The 23,969-nt window shown below is 47.4% G+C and overlaps 1 protein-coding gene across 6 annotated transcripts in view; it reads right to left on the bottom strand.

Moving 5' to 3' along the window:
• Positions 1-23,969, bottom strand: part of KIAA0232 (KIAA0232 ortholog) — a 92,193-nt gene that overhangs the window by 3,758 nt on the left and 64,466 nt on the right. For 2 of the 6 annotated variants that reach the window (XM_004265148.4, XM_049709227.1), the window contains exons 4-8: positions 18,632-18,698; positions 17,188-17,269; positions 11,819-15,104; positions 5,539-5,647; positions 734-831 (exon numbers count right to left, since the gene is read on the bottom strand). In XM_004265148.4, coding sequence (XP_004265196.1) covers positions 734-831; positions 5,539-5,647; positions 11,819-15,104; positions 17,188-17,269; positions 18,632-18,698 — 3,642 coding nt within the window. Of the gene's footprint in view, positions 1-733; positions 832-5,538; positions 5,648-6,351; positions 6,625-11,818; positions 15,105-17,187; positions 17,270-18,631; positions 18,699-23,969 lie in introns of those variants that run through there. The other 4 variants (XR_007477064.1, XM_049709228.1, XM_033419463.2 and 1 more) reach the window with 4 other exon arrangements.

The raw sequence follows: 23,969 nt of genomic DNA, 5'->3' as shown, positions 1-23,969 counted from the left end.
GCGGAGGAAGCGCGAACGATGGAGCCGGCTGAGAGGTGGGTGGTCAGGGCGGGCACACGGACCGCGTGTGTAGGTGAGAGAAGGAGGAACGAAGAACGAGTTCTGGGTCTGGGGACTGACGCTGGGGGGTGGGACATCCACGGAGATGGAGAGATGCTGGGGGACGCCCCCAAACGTCTGCCTCGATGTGCTCGGTCTGACAGGTCCACGGACACCAAGACCACAGGGCGCTCTGGGAGCAATTTCTCACGAGACTTCAACTGACAATGACAATCACACTGAGAAGCCAAGGAAGCTCCCTTCGACTCATTCACCTGCCTGCCTACCCGGCGAGGCAAAGGCCCTGTCCCTGCCCCAGGGGCTCACAGGCGGGGTGGGAGGCGGGCGAGCAGAAAGTGCAGTCAGCTGGGGGGCAGGAATGAGCACCGGAAGGGCTCCCTGTGGTCGACACTTTGATGGGGAAGAGGGCGCCCACCCAAGGAGTTTAAGGGGAGTGACAGGGTCAGGTTCGCATGGAGAAACTCCCTCTGGCGGCAGAGTGACGGACAGACTGCAGGGAGAGAGGGAAGCCTTGGCAGTAAGTGGGCGGCGATGCAGACCAAAGGGCCGCGGACGAGGAAGGCCACACCCACAGAGCTTGGTGACAGGGAGAGGCAGTCACAGGACTCCCGGACTTTGGGGGTTGTGGTGGCCGTTTGTAAGTTAGTAATAAGGAGGAGGACAGTCCACTTACCCTATTAAAATCTAACAGACGCTCTTCATTACTGGGCATTTCTTTAACATCTGGATATTCTTCTATACCATTCTCTCCCTTGGCATTTGTATAACATTCTTAATCATTTTGAATGGAGAAGGGAAAAGAGGGAAAGGGGGGGAAATTTCATTAAGACACAGTTACGAAACATACATTCTTGTTTCATTTTTCAATGAAAAGTCAGATCAATTAGGTCTACAGCCCTCTGGGGATTTTATGAAGTCACTAAAAGCAGACATGTTCAGCACCAGCCAGACAGGGGTGTACGAGGAAAACGTTAGGCCAGTTTAAAAATCCTTCTAACAAATTGTTCATGGAGTTAAAAGGAAAACAAAAACCAAAAACACACGCCAGCATAACCATGCATTCTTGTTATCCCACCATGAGACATTCATTCAACAAACACGTACTCACACCTCTAAGTGACAGGCCCTGGGAAAACAGGATAAAAAGCCCAGCAAGGTCCGAGCTCTCAAGCGCGTACGTGGTGTGGAGGGGGACAGATGATGCACCACGCGTATGTTCATAGAACAAGTGAGCAAAGGAATTTCAGACAAGAGGGGGCGCAACGGAGATAACAAAGCAGGGCAACATCCTCTGTTCCTCCTCAGCTCAGCAGCAACTAAGCCACCCGTGGAACAGGGAGGAGGAAGGTGGCTAGCGCTTTGGCTGGGTAAGCGGCTCTCGGAAGGGGACAGGACTGTAAGCTGGAACTGGAAGGAATCAGATAAATCATTTAGTCTAAAGCTTCTCAACCCTGCTTTCGCATTCAAAGCGCCTGGGGAGCTTTAAGAAAAGTCCGGAAGCCCGGCCCGCACCTGAGATTCTGACTGACTTGGTCTGGGTATGAGCACTTTCTGAGAAGCTCCCAGGTGAGTCTGAAGCACTGCCAGGGCTGATGCCCACCGGCCTTAACCTGCACTGGCCCCCCAGCCACCTTAACTCCACGGAAAGGGTGTCAGGATTCCACCCCGGCCGCCCGCAGCAGTCACCGCGAGGTGCTGGATGAGCTGCGCGCCACCCCACGCGTCTCAGCAGCGGCAGGGCCAGCTCCACGACCATGGCCCTCCTGCCATCACCGGGGGCGGGCAAGCCTGGGCCCTGCTTGGCCTCCCACAAAAGGCTGTACTCTCCGTGACCTTTGGTCCTGACAGTCTCAGGCCCTCAAACTTACTAGTGTAGGTTCACGAAAAACCCAGGCTCTGGGATTAGACAGACGTCAGTCGATTGCTGATGATGCTACTTACTTGTGATGGTACTTGGAGCAACTTATCGAACCTCTTGGAGCAACTTATCGAACCTCTTGGAGCCCCAGTTCTCTCATCTCTAAAACAGGATCATCATTTGCCCTCGCAGATTTCTGTGCAAGTTCAGAGATCACCTGTGTGCAGCCTCAAGTTCGGGCTGGCACACTCACTAACACCTTCCACAGCTGCTACTAACGAAAGCCCTGGGCTTGGGGCCGGCCCGCCGCAGGACAGCTGGGGAGGACGCCCTGCTCTCCCATGAGGCAGGGAACCCCTCACCCTCACCCTCACCCTTTCTGGGCCGTCACCTTTCTCTCAGCTCGCCTACCAAGCTCTCATCATCTCTGCGCCCCACCGCGTTTGGTCACCACTCGTACGAGGTGGGGAAGGTAACCATTTCCTTGGCTCAGTTATGCCCACAGACGAAGCGGATCCCCCCCACTATTACCTATACTGTTTCCCTGCAGAGCTCTCTCTTTAAAACTCAAATAACACAAACACTTTTCTAAGTGAGCTTTCCAAATGTTCTGAATCCAGTGTATGAGCTCTGGAGATGGACGCGTGGGACAGACTGTGGCACACAGCCTGCGAGGCCCTTGTGGTCGGACTCCCTGCTGCCCACCTGACGTGCCCCTACCCCCGGCCCATGTGCCGGGCACACAGGGGCCACAGTGTGTGCAGTCCTGCTGCTGCCCCGGCTGGCGCTCCTGCCCGGACCGCGCCCCAGCCGCCAGGCGCTTGTGTCCTGACTCCCTCAGGTCCTGCTGAGAGATGAGCTGATCAGGAGGGCAGGGACGACGCCTCTGCGTCCCCAGCCCCTAGAACAGTGCCTGGCATGAGGCAAGCATGCACGAAATATGTGCGGAGTGGGTGTGTGTGTGGGCACACAGCAGGGCGGGGGCTGGGCCTTCGTGCCGACGGGGCCCTCGCTGCCCCTGCTCCACGGCCACACTGCCTCCTCCTCCTTTGGGGCCTCCATCTCCTGACTCACAGGAGAAAGGGACAATCCTCCTTGCCCTCCTTCCCGGGGAGGCTGGAGCTCCCAGCTCAGACTCAGAGCTGCACAGGCTTCTCAGTAATCATCAGCGTGACGTCAGAAGTTTCTGGAGCAGGGACGAGCGTCGGCAGTCACGGCTGCTGAGTGGGTGAGAAGGCCACCTGCTTCCCAGCTAAGCTTCTGCTGAGTCTATGCCCCCACCCCACAGGCTGAAAGCACCACACTTCGTAACGGCACTACGAGGCAACCGTGCAAGGATTTAACTCATGGTCGTGAGTTCAAGGTCATTCAAAAGTCTGGTCACCACACTTATCCACTGAGAGTTTCCCTTCACGCCACTCCACAATATATAAAAAGCTGAATGGACTAACAACCACGTACAGCACCTACAAGGCACTGTATAGATAACCACGGACCTGGAGCTGACAGCTGAAGCGCATTCCTCAGAAAACGGGACGGAGGCTGCAGAGACAGCCCGCGACACAGAGATGGAGCCCCAACTCAGTGTGCTTGGAAGTCACCCCAAGCTGCCCCCCATCCTGGCCCTGCCTGCTCTGCCACCACGTCCCTCCTCCCCTCTGGGTCCTTCCTGCGTGTGGGTGTCCTCTTGCTGCACTGCTCCAGGGTCCCCGGCCCTCGCCGCCTGCACTCCCATTAACTGCAGTTGGGACTCACTCAGCCAGTGCACTGGACTGGACTGAGGTCAAGGTCTGGTTTGCACTCCTATCACCCTGGTGTCTCCCGGGCACCAACTGCAGACAGCTGCTGTGGACAGCAAGCTTCTGGACCACAAGGAGACAGCCTGGACTCAAGCCTGAGCTGCATGGCTAGTGCCTGATTCTGGGCATTCAACTTGAGACTTAGCTTCCTCATCTGAACACCAGGCTCTCACGGGGCTTGTATAAAAGACTGAAAGCACCTCGTAAGTCATGTAGAGCAACCCAAATACTAGCTAATGATGGAGGAACAGGCCTTTAATAAATGCTGTTAAATAAAAAAGATGCTGAAGGGCTTCCCTGGTGGCGCAGTGGTTGTGAGTCCGCCTGCCGATGCAGGGGACACGGGTTCGTGCCCCGGTCCGGGAGGATCCCACATGCCGCGGAGCGGCTGTGCCCGTGAGCCATGGCCGCTGAGCCTGCGCGTCCAGAGCCTCTGCTCCGCAATGGGAGAGGCCACAGCAGTGAGAGGCCCGCGTACCGCAAAACAAAAAAAAAAGATGCTGAAAATAAAGACTCTGCTCTATGCTCCCCTTATGACCCTTTGGGAAGGAGGAAGGCAGGGCTGGGGAAGCCGTTTCTTGTGCCCACAGAACAGAGAGAAGCAAACAGTCCCAGCCTCCCCCGCAGTCGGCTGAGGCCAGGCTGCGAGGGCGGGCCAGTGCAGGCGTCCGGAGCCCCCAGCGTGTGCAAGGCCCCACGGGCAGTGAGGGACATCACTGCTCCAGGTTAACTACAAATGAGCTGGGGAGAGACACACACTCGAACATGCAAATACTAACAGGAGACTGACCTGCCCCAGGGCTCTGACCGGAGAGACCACTGACGAAGTGCTGCAGCTGACAGCCCAGGGGACCACGGAGGTCTGCACAAGCTCAGAGTCTTGAGCTGACCACTTGGGCTGCCTCCTTAGTTCTCACTTCTCCCGACATTTCAGATCAGGATCTTTTTATAGCTTCTGAGTATGTCCACCTGGGCGGCTCACAGACTAAGATCATCTTCACCAAATCTGCTACTGCTCCGATGTCCGGTCTCCCCTAACTCCCTCCTGCTGTTCACTACTCACAGAAAGTCACCCAGCAAACTCCGGCATCCTCCACAAAACCTCTCGATGCTGTTCTCTATGCCCCCCCACCCCCCCGAGTGCCTCAATCCAGGCCTTTATCCTGTCACACCCAGATCACTGCAAGAGCCTAAGAACCCCAGCAGGGGCTCTGCAGTTTTTCAATCCCTTCCCCCCTCCATTCTGCTGCTAGAACTGTTTTAAAAACCACACCTGACCTGATACCCTCCAATGTGAACTCCTTTAAGTGGCCCTCTCCTCCTGCCTGTCCAACTCCGCCAAACTCAGCGCTCCCCCCGCCGCCCCCCGCCTCTCTCCAGCCTCAGCTACGACCCAGCTGGGCCCAATGGGTCCCTGTCCCCGAGCCCGACTTGCCGCAGACCCTCGGCCTTTGCTCAGGCCACTCCTGTCACGGGGACTACCTCTCCCCAGCCCTCCCACCGGGGCCCCTCCTGCAGGCCCCCCAGAGCTGAGGACTCCCTGCTCCACCTCTCACGGGGGCTCCACCTCTCATGGGGAGCAGGCACGGAGCCCTCAGGGCCGGGGTGCCTCTCCGTAGCGTTTCCACGCCCCGCCCCTCCAGGCTGTGATGGGGGTTAGAGCAGGGTCCAGTCCTCATGCATCTCTGCGTCCCCAGTGCCTGAAAAACGCTGGCCACACAGAATGTTTTTGGACTGATTTTTACAGCAAAAGAATTTACTGCTTTTAATGAATTAGAAATCTGAGTGGATGAATCAATGACCTAATGCAGGTCTTCTTACCTTCACATTCTGAGGCAGGAAAAAGAGGAGAGTACAAGGCTTTTTCCCACCAGGTCTGTTTTTCTTGACTTCTATTCATTCCTTGTACATCAGTGTTCAATACAGGAAACTGTTTAGATCAAACCAAATATAGACAAAGTTCACAAACTTCCAAAATAAAGGGGAAAAAATTCAAGCGTTATTAACTATGGACTACAAACCCAGGATTTTTTAACTGGTGAGGTTCTTTTTGACTTTTTGTTTTTACTGTTCTAGACAAGGTGAATACAGAAAGCCAACGTGTTCATAGCATACAAAGGAAGTTTTTCTTAAAAACACTTATATTGCAAATGGAATAAAAAGCCTTTTCAAAAACCACAACAAAACTCTTACGAGGCAAAAACATAAGGAAACAGCCTCAAATAAGGCAAGTTTTTAGATTCTGGAAGTACAGAGATAACGGGGTGGCTAGTGTGAGGTGCTCGAGAGAACGTGAGGAGGACCCTCTTCTCCTTCACACACTCAGGCAGGAGGGAGTCAAAGAAGAAATGGGACAGAGGAAATTTTATAGGCAGAGTTACCAACCTAATGTCTTTATAACAATTAGCTGCTTCGATGAGAACCAGAAGGAAGTTGAGACTAAAACCAAGTAATAACACTGATAGTAATTCAAATTCAACACAGGAAACAGACATCGAAATGAGAGGAGGGCAGGACTCCTGAGAGCAGGAATGACCCCGTACTCCGTGCACATCCACAGCCCTGGCAGAGGGGAAGGCGCTCACGCCCACCCCTCGCTGGTGGAGCTCTCAAGTCCCAGCTGGACGTGCCCACCTGTCTGGGCAGCAAGGACTAGATGCAGTGTGGCTGTCATGCATGATCGAGGAGTGTCCTCATGAGCGGTCGTCAGAAGACGTGGCCAGGGGCAGCCACCCCGGGGACATCCTGGTATGCTGGGGTCTTCCACGCTGCTGCCTCACTGTGCCTGACAACAGGCCCTGGCAGGCTCAGTAAGGCCTGCTTTCGGCATCTCTGTAACTCCCATCACCCATCCCAGTCTCAGGAAGTGTCTGCTCGATGCATACGACCTGTAAACACTGCATACACCTGTGTTTCAGGAGACATTTCATTACATGTTCAAGTTCAAAACCTGAACTGTCTTACAACCGATGATCTTCAGTCCTCTAACAGGATTTTGTTACTCTCCTAAACAAAGTAAATTATTTTACTTTATCAAGAACTTTTTGATTCAGTAATGTGTGATTTTTATTACTTACTAAACGGGAAATATATTTCAGATTCTGATTTTCATGTAACTTTTCAGAAATACCCCTCAATTAGAAACTGAAGAATTGTGCTGTCTACCCAGAGTGGTCAGTTAACCTTCACCATTTTCTCCTGCAGTGTATTCTAACAATAAAAATTAGTAAACCTATTAGATAAACAGATACCAAGGGCAACAGCGACAACAAGGCCAGGGTTAACGCAAATGAAGCCAGCAACATGCCAGGTCTGCAGTTAATTCAAGGTTGACTCCTGCGTCGGGCACATAACTCACAGCACTATGGGGCCCTTCTGGAAAGGCTCCGCCTTCTCACCAAGGCATACCTATCTGCGAACAGATTACTTGGTGCTATCCAGGAGGAGCAAGGATGGCGCCCTGGACAGAAGTCTCCCGATTGTCCCCAAGGCACTATCGAAGAGAGATGGAGTTGAAGGTAACAAGTTCCTATTTGAGAAGGAAAGTGTGTGGGGCAGGCTGAGGAAGGATCAGTGTTTTATTCATGTGAGTGCAGTCAGACTGCTTATCTTTAATCCTTTCTTGAGATTGTGCGAGTGAGGTAAAGAGTAAGAAAGGGGAGAGAATTCACCGGGACAGACGGGACAGACAGGACGCGGTGGGAGAAAGCAGGCTGGAGGGGCCGAGGTGTAGCCGGGGGGCTGGGCCAGCATGAACAGCAGGAGGTGAGACACAGGCAGGACCAGACGTGTGTGAGCACAAGGCAGCAAGCGCACCTTACTGATCTTCACACCTCCAGGAACAGGGCCTGGCACAAAGCAGATACTCCAGGTCTGCTGGCCTCAAGAAAAGGCTCCCCCTGGCCAAAGTCCCTGATTATCTAGCACACCACTTTCTCTCTCCCTCCCCTGCTGAAATCACTGTTAGACCATGCCGACTCTGGCATAGTTTTAGGATTTTTTCTGCATCCTCCATTTGAATGTCAATTCCAACAGCAAGGACTTATTTTTCCTGTTTTATGTTACACCGAATACACGTTATGACATCTTTCCACTTAGCTATTTCCAATTTTTAGGCTGCAAAAGATAACCAGGCTTTGCTTAAATAATGTCTGTTTAATGTATTAATTCAACTTCTGACTTGGTTGAGAATGAAAAGCATGAAGAAAGAATGGAAGAAATGGAAAACGGACCAGAACACAAGCTTGGCCGATCCAGGCGCACCTCTGCCTTAGCAGCGCTCTCCCGCTCCCTCCGGGTAGCTTCTTGGCTCACGTGCCAGGTCACCTGGAAGCCTTTCTTCAGTTGTACCTTGGCAAGGAAGCCTGCCCTTACTCCGCATTTATCATGGCAAACCCCTCCAAGCACTCCCATCCCACCACATCCCTTATCCGGCTCTTCTTTTCCACAGCATTGGGATTCTAACATACTGTGTAACTTCATATTGTTGATTGAATATATACCTCCACAAACGCAGGAGTCTTTGTCTATTCCTTTATTAAACCTAGCACCTAGAATAGCGCCCAGACATAGTAGGCTCTTAATAAATATTTAATGTATGAATGAAACAGTAAAAAAAAAAAATTAAAAAAAAAGAGAGAACATGAACTTAATCCAGAAAGGCTTATCAGAAACGTCTTTAGCCACAGATGTAATACTCAGAAATTCTTTAGAAGGTGAAAGTTAGGTAAAGGCTCACTGCTTTAAATGCTCACTAGACAGTCCTAGTTCTGGTGAAGAGAAAGGTGAGTTCTGCTCTGGGAACAGAGCACTGAACAGTGCCCTCTGACACAGTCAGCTCTCAGTTATTTGCGTCACAAAAGGAAAAGAAAGCCTCCTATAATAAGCCTTGTTGTTTGGAAAAGGAGAGAGAAAATGTAAATGAAGAGATACCCTGTGCAACAGAGACCAGTAAGGGACACTGCTGTCCTAAGTTTTCCTTTACTGACAGGAAGCGCCCCGTTCTGGAAGGAACTTGGGCTCTGCCCTTACACTGGGGTCTGGGGCAGGCATCCCACCCTCTGGGCCTACGCGCCCGTAGCCGCCACGGGGGGGATAAGCCCATGGCGGCAAGTCACTACAGGCATTCAGTAGGGCAGTGGTGGCACAGCAGTGGGCACAGAGCCAGCACAGCGGGGCTGGGACCGAGCACCCTCCCCTCATCAGAGCGTTCCAACTCCCCTGGCACACTCCTCGCGGGAGGCCTCCTCTGCTGGACTGGACTATGGTTTCCCGGAGACAGGGCGGGGCCTTCTACTGCTTCTCTGCGCCTTAAAGCGCACGACATGGAGGCAGCAATCAAGCAGATGACACAGAGAACACTCTTGCACAAACTCACGCACAAATAACGGACGCCTGGCGCACTGCTCCTCGGCTTTTAGCTCCTACTTCAGCAGCCACGACCTAAACGTTGGCAGCTCCCCTGCACACGTGAGAAATTTCAAGCCCCTCTACCTTCGTGCGCGCTGTTGCTTCTGCCTAGAGCGTCCTGCCTCCTCCTTTCTGCCCTGGATGCTCAGGTACGTGCAAAAGCCCTCCTCAACTCTCACGGGCTGGGTCGGTTCTCCTCTGGGATCCCACGGCACCCTATGCTCACCCTCCCCAAGCCACCCACCATGTTACCCAAACAGCCTAAAAGATAAGGAGCTGGCTAGGAAATTTTGGTACATCCATACAATGGAATAATATGCAGAAAATAAAAAAGGAAGGGTGATTATAATAAAGTCATTTCAGTTAAAAAAAAAAAAAAAGGAGGAGGAAACATATGTGAAGAGGTATTTGCTCTCCAAGCACACAGTATCCTCGGAGGATACACACCGGGACTCACACTCATGGCTGCTGCTGGGGAGGGACCTGTGCACTGTGTACATACCCTCCTGTAACTCCTGAATTTGAACCACAGGAGTGAATTACCTAGGTCAAGGAAAAGAAGTGATCTGTTTGCCAACTGGTCTTCAGTACTAGACTGAACTCTCCCTCTCCCAGGGCAAGGTCAGTGTCTTGTTCATCCAGGTCACTTACCTTAGCGATGGGCACAGAACGTGTAAATGTTTAATAAATGTTTGCTGAACTGAACTCCACTAAATTTTTGAAAAGGATCATAATTCATGTTGCTGGGTACAATTCTATTAGAAATCCTACCTTCTAGACCACTTGCACTGAAACAGACTGGCAGCTAGTGACTTAAAACAGAGCTTGGCCCTCTGTAAAGACTGCCCTCACTCAGGAAAGGAGGGGAAGACGACCCTGGCAGGAGCTCCCCAAGACCGACAGGTAGTGTGAGAGAGTGAAAAGGCACAGATTCTGGGCTCAGCCTGTCCTTTCAGGCCACCCTCAACCTTTCTGTACCTCAGATGAATCTCTGAAGTTAGCTCCAACCTGGCTCTGAACTGTAAGCGATTCTGCTGAGAGACCAGGGTTGTGAGGACCGAGGACAGCTAGGATATCGGACAACCTCAGTGTCCTCTGAGGACTTTACTGGCAGCTAAGACCTTTCAAGACAACCCAGAATTCTGGTAACACATAAGTACGTCAACGTACTAGAAAGCTAAGGAACATGGTAATGGTATGATGCAGAATCTCACTCCTTTCCTCTTTTTCTTTCTTCCCAATCTGGAACCAGGTGAAATACAAAGTACATAAAGGAATTTTTAAGGAAGAAAAGTGGGGCAATAAACAAACAGATAAAACCTAACAACATTATTTGTTGTTGTTGTTCTGAGCAGTTCAGACTTCAGCGTTTCAGTGGGGTTCAACTCATGTCTAAACATCCCCAGGCCAGCTCATGGGAGCACTGACTCTCGAGTTGCCTGTGGGGCTTCCGACCATCACATGCACTCGGGGCCACACGTCAGCACCTAGCTGACAAATGAGTAAGGCATGACCTGTATCCATAAGGCGCTTATAATCTAATGAGGAAAGTACATCGATGACTCATGAAAAAGGGCAAATGCAATTAAAAGAAGAGGCATAGAGCACATGAAAATTAAAAGAAGGGAGAAATGATTTCTGATGCAGGTGGGGATGCAGCAGGGGAGAGAAGAGGAATGAGGGATGCGTCAGTGGGAGACGTGGGAGCCTGAGGGAGCCTCATGGTACCAGTGGGACTGAGCCATGTGAAGGGGGGTCGGAGTGTGCGGGGGGACAGATGGGAGGAAGGGCGACACAGCTGCTCTCCAGCCACAGGTGGCCTGACTTCTAAACACCTCCAACTGTCTTCTTAAAAGCTGCGCCTGGAAAAAGGCCAGGCACTGCTATATCAAATAATGGCTGCAAATGGGCAGAGCACTGTGCTTTTTCTGTGAAACAGGTTATTGCCTTAAGTGTTATCTCTTGTACACTCACTCAGTTTAACCTCGAATCACTTCTTAGGAACAGTCAAATGGTACAATGACTCTCATTAACAAAGCTATTACTATTAACCTCATCTGATAGGCTGACCCGTATCATTCATGTAACCTCAGGAATAGGTACTTTGTATAAAGCAAAGTCCACCTGTACGGGTTTTGTAGAAGCTATTTTGTTGCATTTGGATTGTGGCTTAATTTTTACATGTACCACGACAAATTTTAGAGAATTCTGTAGAGATGTAATTTATTTTACATGTAAAACATAAGTTTCAATAAGCTAATCAGTGTTTCAGAGACAATTAGACAGGCTTCCTATGTAAAGAAACCCTTTGCTGCCACTTCTGAAGAGTAAAGGACTGTCTGAAGAGTAAATAGCGACTTCTGGATTCATCAATTTTTGAAAGCTGGAGCACTTATATGCCAGGCTTTGCTTTAAGCATAGTACGTGTACCTTAAGACAACACGGAAACATCTCATATCCTGATTTATTTAAAAATGTCTTTGCAGAAAATGTCTACGGTCCAGTTCAAATTTATGAATATCAAATCCACGTTAAGTCCTTCTGTAAAAATCCTCAGAATGCTAAGTTTTAAGATGTTTAAACTAAATTCCCAATAATTTAACCCTATCTTTCATTGTCTGAAATGACTGTTCTTTAGAATTAAAGTCTGATCAAATGCTTTTACCAAATACCAATATACACTGACACATACCTCTTCCAGCTGTCCTGAAGAAACTGGATTATCTTCGTAAGCAGGGAACTGACAACCTGCTTTGCAACTGCAAAAATTATTAATTTCTTCTTCACATTGTGCCATTATTTTACAATTTGCTTCTGAGCTTTCTAAATCGATTTCCAGAGACTCATTCAGGCTACATTCCAAACACTGATTCTGCTTTCCTACTGGCAGAATCCCAGCTGATTCCTCCTGGGAATCAAGTGATGTTTGAGCACTCTTTTCCATTCCAGATTTTTTTAACCTGGGAAGGAATTTTCCAGACTCAAGCTCTGATTTTCCATAGTAATGGCCTTCCTTCTCTGCATCTTCTTCCAGTGGTTTGAGATCTGCCTGTGGATCTTCAAATGCATCAACTTGAGAAGGAATGGGGATGTTTGCTTCATCTTTTTCAGATTCAAATTCTGACTCGCTTCCTCCTCCTGGGGACAGTTCAGATGCAGAAATTGGGCGAAAGTGAGTCCTAGGAGAGATCCGAATAGCCCTGTATTGTGTTCTGTCAACGCCGCATATCCTGGGGTGGAGAACTTCACTGTCTGAATCAGAGCAGAGGATTGATTTCGGTTTAAAACTAGGACTGAAAGATGCAATCCCTTCGGGTTCAAACGAACATTCTACATGAAGAACTTGTGAAAATGGATTGCTTAAGTCAAAGGAAGAGAATGAATATTCAAGTCCAGGATCTTCAACTTGAAAGTTACCACAAGCTCCTAATAAGTCTTCATGGAAGATAAAAGAAAACCCCTTATTCAATCCGTTTTCCCCACTCTTCGGCTGGTCATTCTGTTCAAATGACACGAAGGGTTTCCATAACTGCCTGTGACCAGGAGCAAAACTGTTTCCTGGGGTCATAAAGACATCTGTACCAGCTATTGTCACCACGTCGGAAGCTGCACACTGTAACAAACTTCCTTTTGTGTGACTGGGTGGTACTACTGCCCATTCCCCATCGCTATTAAAGGTTTTGAGCTCTCCATAAACTCCTCCAAGAATGAACGAGTTCTCTTTATCTTGGGCCACATCCCAAGGTTTAGAGGGGGTAGTATAGTCACCACCATCCACCTTTGATAGCTCACCAGAAACAAAAGCTCTTTTCTCTGGGTTCTCCTTCTGTCCCTCCCACAGATGATATTCTGATCTCTGCACAGCCTTGTTAGGCTCCTGGAGGGGCTCCATTTTAGCTTCAGCATCCAAACAGCAGCAGTAGTTATTTACATCTGTCGAAAACAACTCATCCTCGATCCTTTCTACTTCTACCACAGCTACAGAATTGCTATCTGCCATCTTTGTCCAAATGTCTTTAATAACCCCTGAGCTGTAGCCATCTCCACGTGGGCTGCTTTCACTACATACCTGTGTAGTCTCAAAGCTTTTGTTTTCTGTTTTTTGTTCTAGCTGAATACCACAGACAGATTCTAGCTTGGATTTTTTTTGGAAAACTAATGTCGGAATTTCTCCTAAAGTTCTACTGTTCTGCTGGCAAGTTTCATCTTGCAAAAAATCTAGAAGTTCTTCATCTACATAATTTGACGAGACTCTAGGAACTACGTAATTCATATCGTCTGCGTTAAACTGTGTGGATTCTTCAAACTGAATGTTTAATGTCTCATTGTCTGAACGTGTTTCTTCTGAATGGGACCATGGACTACAAGTTCTTGTTGAAAGATTAGAACAGTGTTCATTTTCTTCAAAGGCACTATTTTTGGTCCATATTAGTAATCTAGACTGTGTTTTTCCAAGCACATTAGCACTAGAATCTGTATTTTCATTTCCCAAGTTGAGTGTTTCAAAAGAAAATGGTAAAACAGAATTACTGCATTGCACTTCAAACACTGAAAAACAAGAGTTTATACCAGATCCTTCATTAATATCTGAGAAGAGCTCTTGATTGCCAGCAAGCAAATGCGGATTGAGCACTGTGCTGTCTAAGATCGGGGAGAGTCTAATTGGAGAATCTCCTCCAAAACTCTCCCCGTCGGCATCGCCAGAGCTGGATGAACAGCACTCCCAGAACTGAGCCAGACTGCCGAGGTCTTGCAGGAATAAGCCCTCAGCACCCACAGAGCTGGTAGAATCTGTCCATATTGCACGTTCCCCTTGCAACTCCATTCCATCTAACACTATGCAACATTCTGCCTCAAAATCTGTCTTCTCTTTGCTTTTCTGTCGAATCATATTCAGAATCCGACTTTCTCCTTGCGTTGTTTCTGAGGCACCAGGATCCAACATGGATTGGTCAATGTCCACTTCATAGAAGTGTGTTAATTCTGATAGATGAATGTCATCCAAGTATCTGCTGTCCTCCGGTAGAGGACAGAATGAGGTCCCCGTGAGGTCAATATCCTCATTTATAACTGCAGGCATTTCTACAAAATGACCATCAATGAAAGTACCTGCTGCGAGGTATGTTTTATGAATATTATTGTTGCTGATACGAAGACCATGCACTGATTCAGACAATTCTTCTACTGCTTCTGAGGTCAGATCACTTGTATCTTGCCTGTTTCGGTATGTGGTCTCTAGTTTACTTTTCCTGCTCAAAGGAACAAAATACTCAGCAATCGGTTCGGTGTACCACAGCGGCTCCTCTTTGTACTCTCTGTCGGCTCTGCTCTCCAGGTACAGGTCTCTTCCTTCGGTGCTGCCGGCGTCTTTCCTGCCCATCTCCTTCAGCGGCCTTTTAGCCCGCTTGCACAGCTGTTTGGTGGAGCCGCCGCTGCTGCTGCTGCTGCTTCCGGCATGCACGCTCCTTTCCGCCTTTTCGCCATGCTTCAGTGAAAGCCTGCTCTGCCCATTCCGCCCTTTTCTGCTTCGGATTTCTCGTGTCTTGTGTCTCACTTTCACACACTTCGTGGATGCTTTTAATTCTCCCTGATTACCACTTGAGCTCGAGCCTCCTTCGCTGGAGCCGGAAGACCAGGAGCGAGGGCGCATCTTTCCTTCGGGCTTATGTCGGATTTGCTTTTTGTACAAAGCAGGCTTCTCCTCACCTGTGCCATTCCTAAATTTGTTCTCCTTCTCATTTTGACTCTTGCTCTGGGTTTTCTCGTGCACAGTGGTGGGCATGTCGCTGCTTCTCTCCTTGATGAGCTCACCTTCGCTGTTGCAGTCCTTCGGAGAGGACGTGTCTGTGCTAGCTGGTGGGGCTGTGGACGATGAAGAAGAGCTAGGGTAAGAACAGACTGTAGACTTGTTCCACACAGTCAGGATTTCTTGCAGGCAAACTGGTTTCTCAGAAAGTGGTGGAAATGCTTCATAGTACCTGAAAAACAAGTAGAGAGTTCAAAAGTGGGCGCTCAGACGTATCAGATGTAGTAAAAACATCACCGATCAGAAAAAAAAAAAAAAAAAAAAAAAAATCACCGATCAGAGAAATGGGATATTTCATTTCAATAGAGTCAGCGTTTATGTCACCCATGAATTAGTAACTTCTTAAAAATTAATAATACCGTAAAATATACTTTATACTTAGTTCTATGGATCAAGCACCCTTACATTCAGCAGTGAGATAAGCACTATAGGAATATTTAGAAAATACGTTAAGATGACTTTGATCTTTAAAATTTGGATTTTCGTAAGTCACTAGTTACAAATTAATACAGTGGAAAGAATGTAGTATTTTGATACGAAATATCTGAATTTGAATCTCAGCTCAGTCATTTACTATGCTTGTGACTTTAAGCTAATCATGTAATGTCTTGGTCCATTTCCTCACCTGTAAGATGGTGATACTATGACTTACCTCACAAGGCTGTTATGAGCACTGGAAACAAATGTAGGTGAAAAGCTGGATAGCAAAGCAGTCGAGGGCATGAGCTCTGAAGCCACACTCCCTGAGTTTGAATCCTCACTCTGCTATTGCCTAGCTATGTGACCTTAGGCACGGTCCTTAACCTCTCTGTGGCCTAGAAAACGGGGTAATTATAGTATCTATCTCACAGAGTTGTGAGGAGTAAAGGAATTAACATGCGAGATGAGTCAGTGACTGTTATTATCGAATCTTTTCTCAGGAGGCAAGTGCAATGCCCAGCATTAAGCAGACCCTCAGAAGTGGCAGGTTTCTTGGAATTCAAGTGTTCAGAAAAGGGGATGCTGGTGAGGCCTAGAACAATCAGACAAAGCGGACCACAGCTGAGCCTTGATGTTCCAGATACGCAGCGGTCTGGAGAGTACTGTGAGGCACGGGAACCTGTGTGAGGACACGAAGATGCTGTGCCTCGTTAGACCAGCAACCACTGGAAACACAGGACAGGAAAACCAGGGAGGCTGGCTTCAGAGGGCTTCAGCAGGAAAGAAGCGTCTTCAGTTTGCTAGGAAACTGGTAGCCACTGAAGATTTCAGAGCAAGACAGACTGACAAAGGAAGACTCGAGAGTCAGGATGGCTACCAAAGTGGGGGTCATTCTAGAGGCAAGTCAAGCTCACACATGAAGTGATAAAAGGCCAGGTGTTCAAAGGGCCTATACTTGACTCTCCTTTTCAGTCTAGACCAGAGCTGTCCAATAGAAATATATTATGAGCTTCTTAAGTACTTTTTAATGTTCTAGGAATCCCATTAAATGGGAGAGAAGAAAGTGAAATTAATTTCAATAATATATTTTACTTACCCAAATATATCCACATTATCATTTCACATGTAATCAACAAGAAAAACTATTAATATAGTGTTTTACATTCTTTTTAAATGAAGTCTTTGAACGCTGATGGGTATGACACACACGGCACCTCTTAGCCTGAAACAGCCACGTCGCAAACGGCCAACAGGCCGCACATGGCTACGGCTACCGTGCTGGACAGCACAGCAACACAACCAAGTACTCTTTTTCCCTTAAGATTTAGAAGTTGAGAAGATTCAAATAAAATGTATAATAAGGAAGTCTCCTTACAATGCAGTCAATTTAAATATGAACCATCTACAAACAAAGACAGAAAAGCATCTTTAGGAAACAAGTCGGACAAGGTCAATGACTTGCCCAGGTCCTTCTGTAATCAGCAAGGGGAACTTGGCTTCCTTGTGTATAAAACAAGGACAAGCCTAATTGCTTACAGCTGTCAAAGGACTGGTGTGAATTTCAGAAGAGGTATATGAATGGACCATAAATGGCCTGGTTTGTGTCATTCCGTGAATTTCACAAATATTGATTCAATATGCGTGAAAAAGATAAGACCTTCTTATTCACCTTTGAATTCTCAGCGTCAAGCACACAGTAAGTGCTCAATAAATTCCTGAGTTATAAAATATCAAACTAAATAGCATATGACAAACAAAAAACTGTAAACCATGTAGCAGTCATTAGTCTGATTTTAACAAACACATGCTTTATTACTGAATACAATCTTACATACATTTCCACTTGATCCTTTGCTGTAGGGGATAATTCTGCCTCTGGAGAGGGAGACCCCTCTAACTTTTTGTGAATCTTCTCTTCTGTTATGAAACAAAAATTCAGAAAGATTTGTCTTATATTTAGTTAATAAATGCTCCTGTCTTTTTCTTAAGTAAATTTAATCAGAAATTACATAGGCTTTTGTGGCTTTAAAAGAACTCTACACCAGTTTATCTTTTTAATAAAAATCTATTTCTTAAGTGTGCCAGAGGGAACTCTGGCTAAACCACATTAACTTTGGGCTGAGAACGGAGAGAGGTTCACCTCATCACTGACAGAGGCTCTAGAGGCACTTAATTAAGAGAATGAAATTCCCTGTGTACTTATTAATTACACCAGAAGGAGAGAACACCTGTTTAGATTCCAAAAATATTTTCTCACAAAATTCTGCACTCACGGACTTTATACTGCCTCATCTTGACTAACACTAATCTGTAAAGAAAGTTATTACAATTAGCTCTCTGTTACTTAACATCTAGGTGAGGGCTATGTTTCAACTAAAATAGAAGCAGAGGGCTATACTCTTAGCTTAGCTCATGATACTGCCCTCAGATTAGAAACAAATAAATTGTGCCCTTATTAAAAAGAAGGCTCGGGCTTCCCTGGTGGTGTGATGGTTGAGAGTCCGCCTGCCGATGCAGGGGACGCAGGTTCGTGCCCGGGTCCGGGAAGATCCCACATGCCGCGGAGCGGCTGGGCCCATGAGCCACGGCCGCTGAGCCTGTGCGTCCGGAGCCTGTGCTCCGCAGCGGGAGAAGCCGCAACAGCGAGAGGCCCGCGTACCGCAAAAAAAAAAAAGAAGAAGGCTCAAGGCTTGGTGGGCAGCACAGTGACCATGAGGAGGACATGTAAAATAAAGATCCTTCACTTTAATAGGTCACTCTTACTCTACGGGCTTACAGGAAAGTTGAGAAAAGCAGCTGTGAGGGTTCACGAATCAAAATGACTCAATGAGCTTGTCAAGCCTGCCTTTCCAATAGCTTCAAGAGTAAAGGCAAAAGTTCCTTCCAAACCTAGAATAATTAGCTGACACCTTTGCAGGCCTTGAAGTCAACAGGCAAATATTAACTTGGGGGCTGGGGGGGAGGAGAAGGATGGGAAAGGTAAGAGATTATTGCTCCAGATCCCTGAGCTTCGGTTTGAAGACAAACACAATGAAACGTCTCCTTTCCATGAGGGCACTTGTGGATTAAGTCATCCCTTTGAGGGCAGGGATCTATCGACCAGTGATGGCTGTGGAATGACCCAGAAGCCACTCACAGCTAAAGACAGAGTGTGACACTGGCCTGGTGACACACTGAATACAAAGACTTTGCTCCTGTTGCCTCTTCTTTCTGATCAATTCCAAGATCTGGTGACTCTACCCACTGTGCGGGGATGGCCCTTGGAGGCGGCACCCTCACCTTGCTGGCTCTGCAGGTCCTTCAGCCTGGAGCAGAGCTCCTCCACTAAAGTCTCGATACCAGAGCTCTGCGTGGGAACAGAAAAGCACATAGTTTACTGCCAGGTATGTAAGAGTCAGGTATTTGTATACTTTTGTCTTAATATAAAAGCTTTACAAATCTTCCATGTTTCAAAAGAAACACATTATGAATATTTAAATGAAGAGTTTAAAAAGAGTTTAAAAACTATAGGTTTCTAGATTCAATTTAGTATACGTATTTTACTAACAAAGTATATTCACCGGCACTTACTGATAAAATGTGAAAATACTAATGTACCTTCCAGAGTAGCTTCTGTCTTCCCAGGGATACAGCATCTTGCTCACGGGGGAGCCTAAGGACCTAAATGCCCATCTTACGGTTAAAAGTCAGTCGCTATCAAAACCATTATTCAATATCTGTACAAGCGAGGGCTTGTACGAGGCTCAATACAAATTAAAATCACAAAAATCTCCTCGTGGTCCTCTAGGAGTACATGGTCTAAAGAAAACAGGTGACTTTTTCTTTTTTTTCTCTTAAAGTGAACACTCATGACTGGAACAAACAGAGCAGGTGGAAAACATAAGTCATTACTGCAAGCGAATGTGAAAGCTTTACTTTAAGGGTCATGAATAGGGTATTAGCCTCTGTACAGAACTGGGGTAAAATTTAAGGAGCGTGCGTGGAAGAGTCTGAAATTGGGAGGAAAAGAATAAGAGCCAAACTCTAAAGAAAAATGAATGATGGAAACAGGCATAAGCAAATCTTTTACTATGTAGACTTTTAAACTGTTAAAATTCTCTATTTCTCACAGGAGGAAAGAAAAATCTTTTACAAGGTACAAAAAAAGTGAACGTATTTCCTAGGAACTTTTTGTTTATTCAGTGGCTGAAAGCCCTACTTAAATTGGAATCGAGTCTCTCTAGGTGGTCACAACCCGAACAGGCACAGGACTCTGCCTCCTGTCGTCCTCACAGGGCCTTGAGGGGCTAAAAATAGACGCTACCCCATTCACCTCACACAAAATGACTCAGCAAAGTATTACAGATATCCTCAACAAGAAACCGCAGTTACACAGTTTGAGCAGCAAGAAAGATTACAATGAAAACAGCTAATTGTAAACATTGATAGTTACAGTCTATCCACATTATATCACAGCTTTTTACAGGAGACAGGACAAAAGAAGAAAGGGAAATGGGCCAGAGGAGAGCTGTCCTTTCCTTAAAAATTCCTAAAAACCATGGCAGATATTAGTCATAAGCGTAACTCTGACTACACAATTCCATCGGAAAGATTCTGCTTACCATAATGTAAAAGGTGTGATGAGTATGGCCGTTTTATTCCACTTCCTCCAGACCATGAACCTAACACCAGTGTCAGCTGACTCGCGGCTGCACGCTGGTCTGTACAGCAAGCCTGTGTCACTGTGTTTCTAAAGCCGGTGCCAGTCTCCAGGGCAGAACACCAAGCCCTAGGGATTGCTTATACGACTCCGCTCGATCCTCTGCAACGGCGGGCCACCTACTATTCTCCATAGAGCGCTCATTACAACAGTCGCCAGATGTTACTTTTTACGCTTTGTCTCGGAAAGCACTTCCAAGCAACTGTACAATTTAGCTGTTCTGGATAGGAATGCAGCTTAGAAGTATATACATTTGCTCTCATATATAAATGGATAATAGACAACACGCTTAGTCCTCAACCCTGTACACAAGAGCAAGCTCTACCGACCCCGATTCTGTCTTCCTTGATTCCTGAAGCATCATAATTGTATTTTTTCAAAAAAATCATTAGACCACTGGGTTATCATGATAGCAAACTGAGCAACAAGAAGGGGTGTCAGAAGCAGCACCGGACCCTGTCGTCTCCTGGCAGGCATTCTGAGGTGTCGACTTGGCACTGTTAATGAGAAACTTTGTCCATTTTCCCAACTATGATATTAAATACTAGATAATTTTGTTAATCATATTTTAACAGTATACCATATCCGTGAGGGCATTCAAGAATACTGAGAGCCTGCAGTACATTATACTCATACCTTAGTGACAGCTCTAAGGGGAAACAATGCCGTAGGTGAAAAAACACTAACATTCTACCACGTAACTCATAAACTGCTTTTCTCAGCTGTAAGATGGCTAATACCCACTTACCTCCCAGTACCAAACCAACATGAGAAACTGCTCTGCAAACCACAGGACCACTCTAAAATTCAAGTTATGGTATCCAAATCTGAACACCGGGGGGCGCACACACAGAGCCGGGCACTTTTCAGGAGATGTTCAATAAGCGGTCTTCCAGACGCATGACCATTCACTCGTGTACTTCTCACCCTCTCACTCACTCACTCACACTCACTCTCAGCAAACGGTCAGGGCCCCCGACGGCCAGGTAGGACACCCGGAGAGATGAGCTCCCTACCCTCAGGGAGTTTACCCTCGAATAACTGTTACTTCTCACAGCTGGGAGATGGCCGGGGGCAATGTATCTGGGCCTGCATTCCTGCCTTGCCCATACTCACTGGGCAGTAGGGTGCAGCGCCACTCCTGGTCTCTGAACACCTCCCTCTCAAGATTCCCGAGGGTAAACTAAGGTGATGTGCGTGTGAGGCACCCCTCAGAGTGCCTGTCACACGGGTCACCTAAATACTGGTGCCCCCTCTAGACTGTTGATTCGTTTCTCACTTCCCAGAGTCTCAGTTTTGGATTCACTGCTTTTTAAAATGCCTTGAGTGTTTGCTCTGATTTGAGTTTGAGGGTGGAGGAGTAGGAAAGGTAACTAACCTGACCCAGACACTGCAGAGTCCCCTGGATTCTGGGGACTCCACGGTGCTGGCACTGCTGCCTTCCGTCTCCTAGGCTACAGGGTGGAGCCACTTCCGTGATGATGCAGCCCAGGTCAAACACTGCAGCTACTGTCCCACTGCTTCTGGGAAAGATTTTTATTTGTTCCCTGATAAGTTTCTATCACTTCCCATACCACAGCGTTTCCAATGCTTCTCCCCCCTCTGCGCTTCCCATCCTTCTGAACTACTGAACTTAATCATCAGCATCAAGGAAACAAAGGCAATCTGACGTATTCTGCCTCATTCTCTCTCCTCTCCGTAGTCAAAGGCTTCTGTAGCTATGTTAATCATCTCAAAGGTTAATCTTTTATGGAGAACCCTTTGGGACTGGATATTGCCTAAATGCGTGACAGGCAGTTCCACACCAGCCCTGTGATCATTAACCAATGTGGTACTCCGGGGCACTCAAGCGGTCCATGCCGCTGGGAGTCAAAAAGACGTGGGTTTGAACTTCACCTCAGGGTTAGCCACATGGCCGCCCTTAAGCCAGTCACCTAGCAAAGCCTTACTTTTCACAGCTGGAAAATGGGAGCATACCAATGACACTTGCAAATAGCTGGGTTTTGAACTCCTTGTATCGGTCCCCTAATTTCTTTTTTCTTTCCTATTTGCCATTTCTTCGTTTTTTGCTTTTACTTCCTGGGAGATTTCCTCAGCTATACCTTCCAACCCTTCTGTTGAGTTCTTTCATTCCCATTATCATGTTTAGAATTTTCAAGAGATCATCTTGTCCCTTGGATTGTTTCTTCTTTGCAGCAACCTTTTCCTCAGAGAGAAATTCCCCAATCTTCAGAGTTCTAGCAGACAGGGAGAAGAAAGGGGTGGGGATTCAACAATTTGCCAACTTTCATTTAGTCCCCAGTTTTCATTATGGTATCTCATGCTTTCCCTCAGAGGTGCCTGGTGTCCTAAGCCTGTCTGGCTTCCATCTGTCACGAAAGTACCTGTCAGGATGGGGAAAGCCTGGTAACCTCAGTGAGCCACGACTCCTGGCACTCAACCCTAGTATAGGTCCCTCCCCCAAATGTGCAGGATTCCTCAGTGAGACACTAGCAAGTGTGATGCATGCCCTCTCAGAATGCTAACTCCCGGGCTCCATCTGCCGTAGACAGAAGCCTAAGCTAGCCACGCGGAGAAGGTCACAGCTCCTAGCTATCCCTCCTGAGGTGCCAGACAAGCTAAGAGAGCAATCTTGGATGTTCCGGTCCCAGATGCCAATGACTGCAACGGTATGAGACCTCAGACAAGACCAGCAGGGGCCTCCCTGGTGGCGCAGTGGTTAAGAATCTGCCTGCCAATGCAGGGGACACGGGTTCAACCCCTGGCCCGGGAAGACCCCACATGCCGCGGAGCAGCTAAGCCCGTGCACCACAACTACTGAGCCTGCACCACTACTGAAGCCCACGTGCCTAGAGCCTGTGTTCTGCAACAAGAGAAGCCATGACAATGAGAAGCCCGTGCACTGCAACGAAGAGTGGCCCCCGCTCGCTGCAGCTAGAGAAAGCCCGCGCACAGCAACGAAGACCCAACACAGCCAAAAATAAAAACAAATAAATTTATTAAACAAAAAAACCAAACAAACAAGACCAGTGGGACTTCCCTAGAGGTCCAGTAGCTAAGACTCCGTGCTCCCAATGCAGGGGAGCCGGGTTCGATCCCTGGTCAGGGAACTAGATCCAACACGCCACAACTAAGAGCCCGCATGCCGCAACTAAAAGATCCCACGTGCGGCAATGAAGATCCCGCACGCGCCAACTAAGACCCAGCACAACCAAATAAATAAATATTAAATATATATATATATATATATATCAATAGTTAAAAAAAAAAAACAAGACCAGCAAAAGAACCTCCCAGCTGAGCCCTACCCAACCCACAGACTTGTTAAGTCAATAAATAAAAGAGCACCAATAAGACAACTGAGAATATATACCAGGGTTCATAAACTCATGTCTTCAGTGGCCAGGGAAGTAATACAAACATGTGACAGCCAGGTATAATGCAATAGGAAGCAGTGGGGCACGTGGCTACGTGGATGGAATAAACATCCATGGCCTACAGCCATTTAAGGATAATTTTTAAACAAAAAATCCAAACAAACAAAAGGCTGTCTCTGCCAAGGCACCTGCATGAGGGCTGTGATTCCCATCCTTAAACACAGGAGGATCTACAAAAATCTACCCAATGGCTTGCCTCCAGCTCTTATTTATATTCGCTCTCTAGAATGTGGTATAGAGGAGGAGGGAAGTATGCAATGGATAAATATTACTGCACACCTACTATAGGGCAAGGAGGCATAGAAGAAAAGATAATCTTTCTGGTTAGGTCCATAGCTTTCATCAGATACGCAAGCCTGTAATGCTAAAATGGTGAAAAAAACAACTGACTTTAATGTAGCAGTCTGATGCCCAAGTATATACTCTAGAAAAGGCACTGTACATGTGCACAAGGGTGGGAGCACAAGAATGGTCCTTGCTG

This window comes from Orcinus orca, chromosome 4 (assembly GCF_937001465.1).
Source record: "Orcinus orca chromosome 4, mOrcOrc1.1, whole genome shotgun sequence".
Taxonomy (NCBI): Eukaryota; Metazoa; Chordata; class Mammalia; order Artiodactyla; family Delphinidae; genus Orcinus; species Orcinus orca.
Note: the sequence above shows the minus strand (reverse complement) of the source record. Positions and strands in the feature narration are given on the sequence as shown.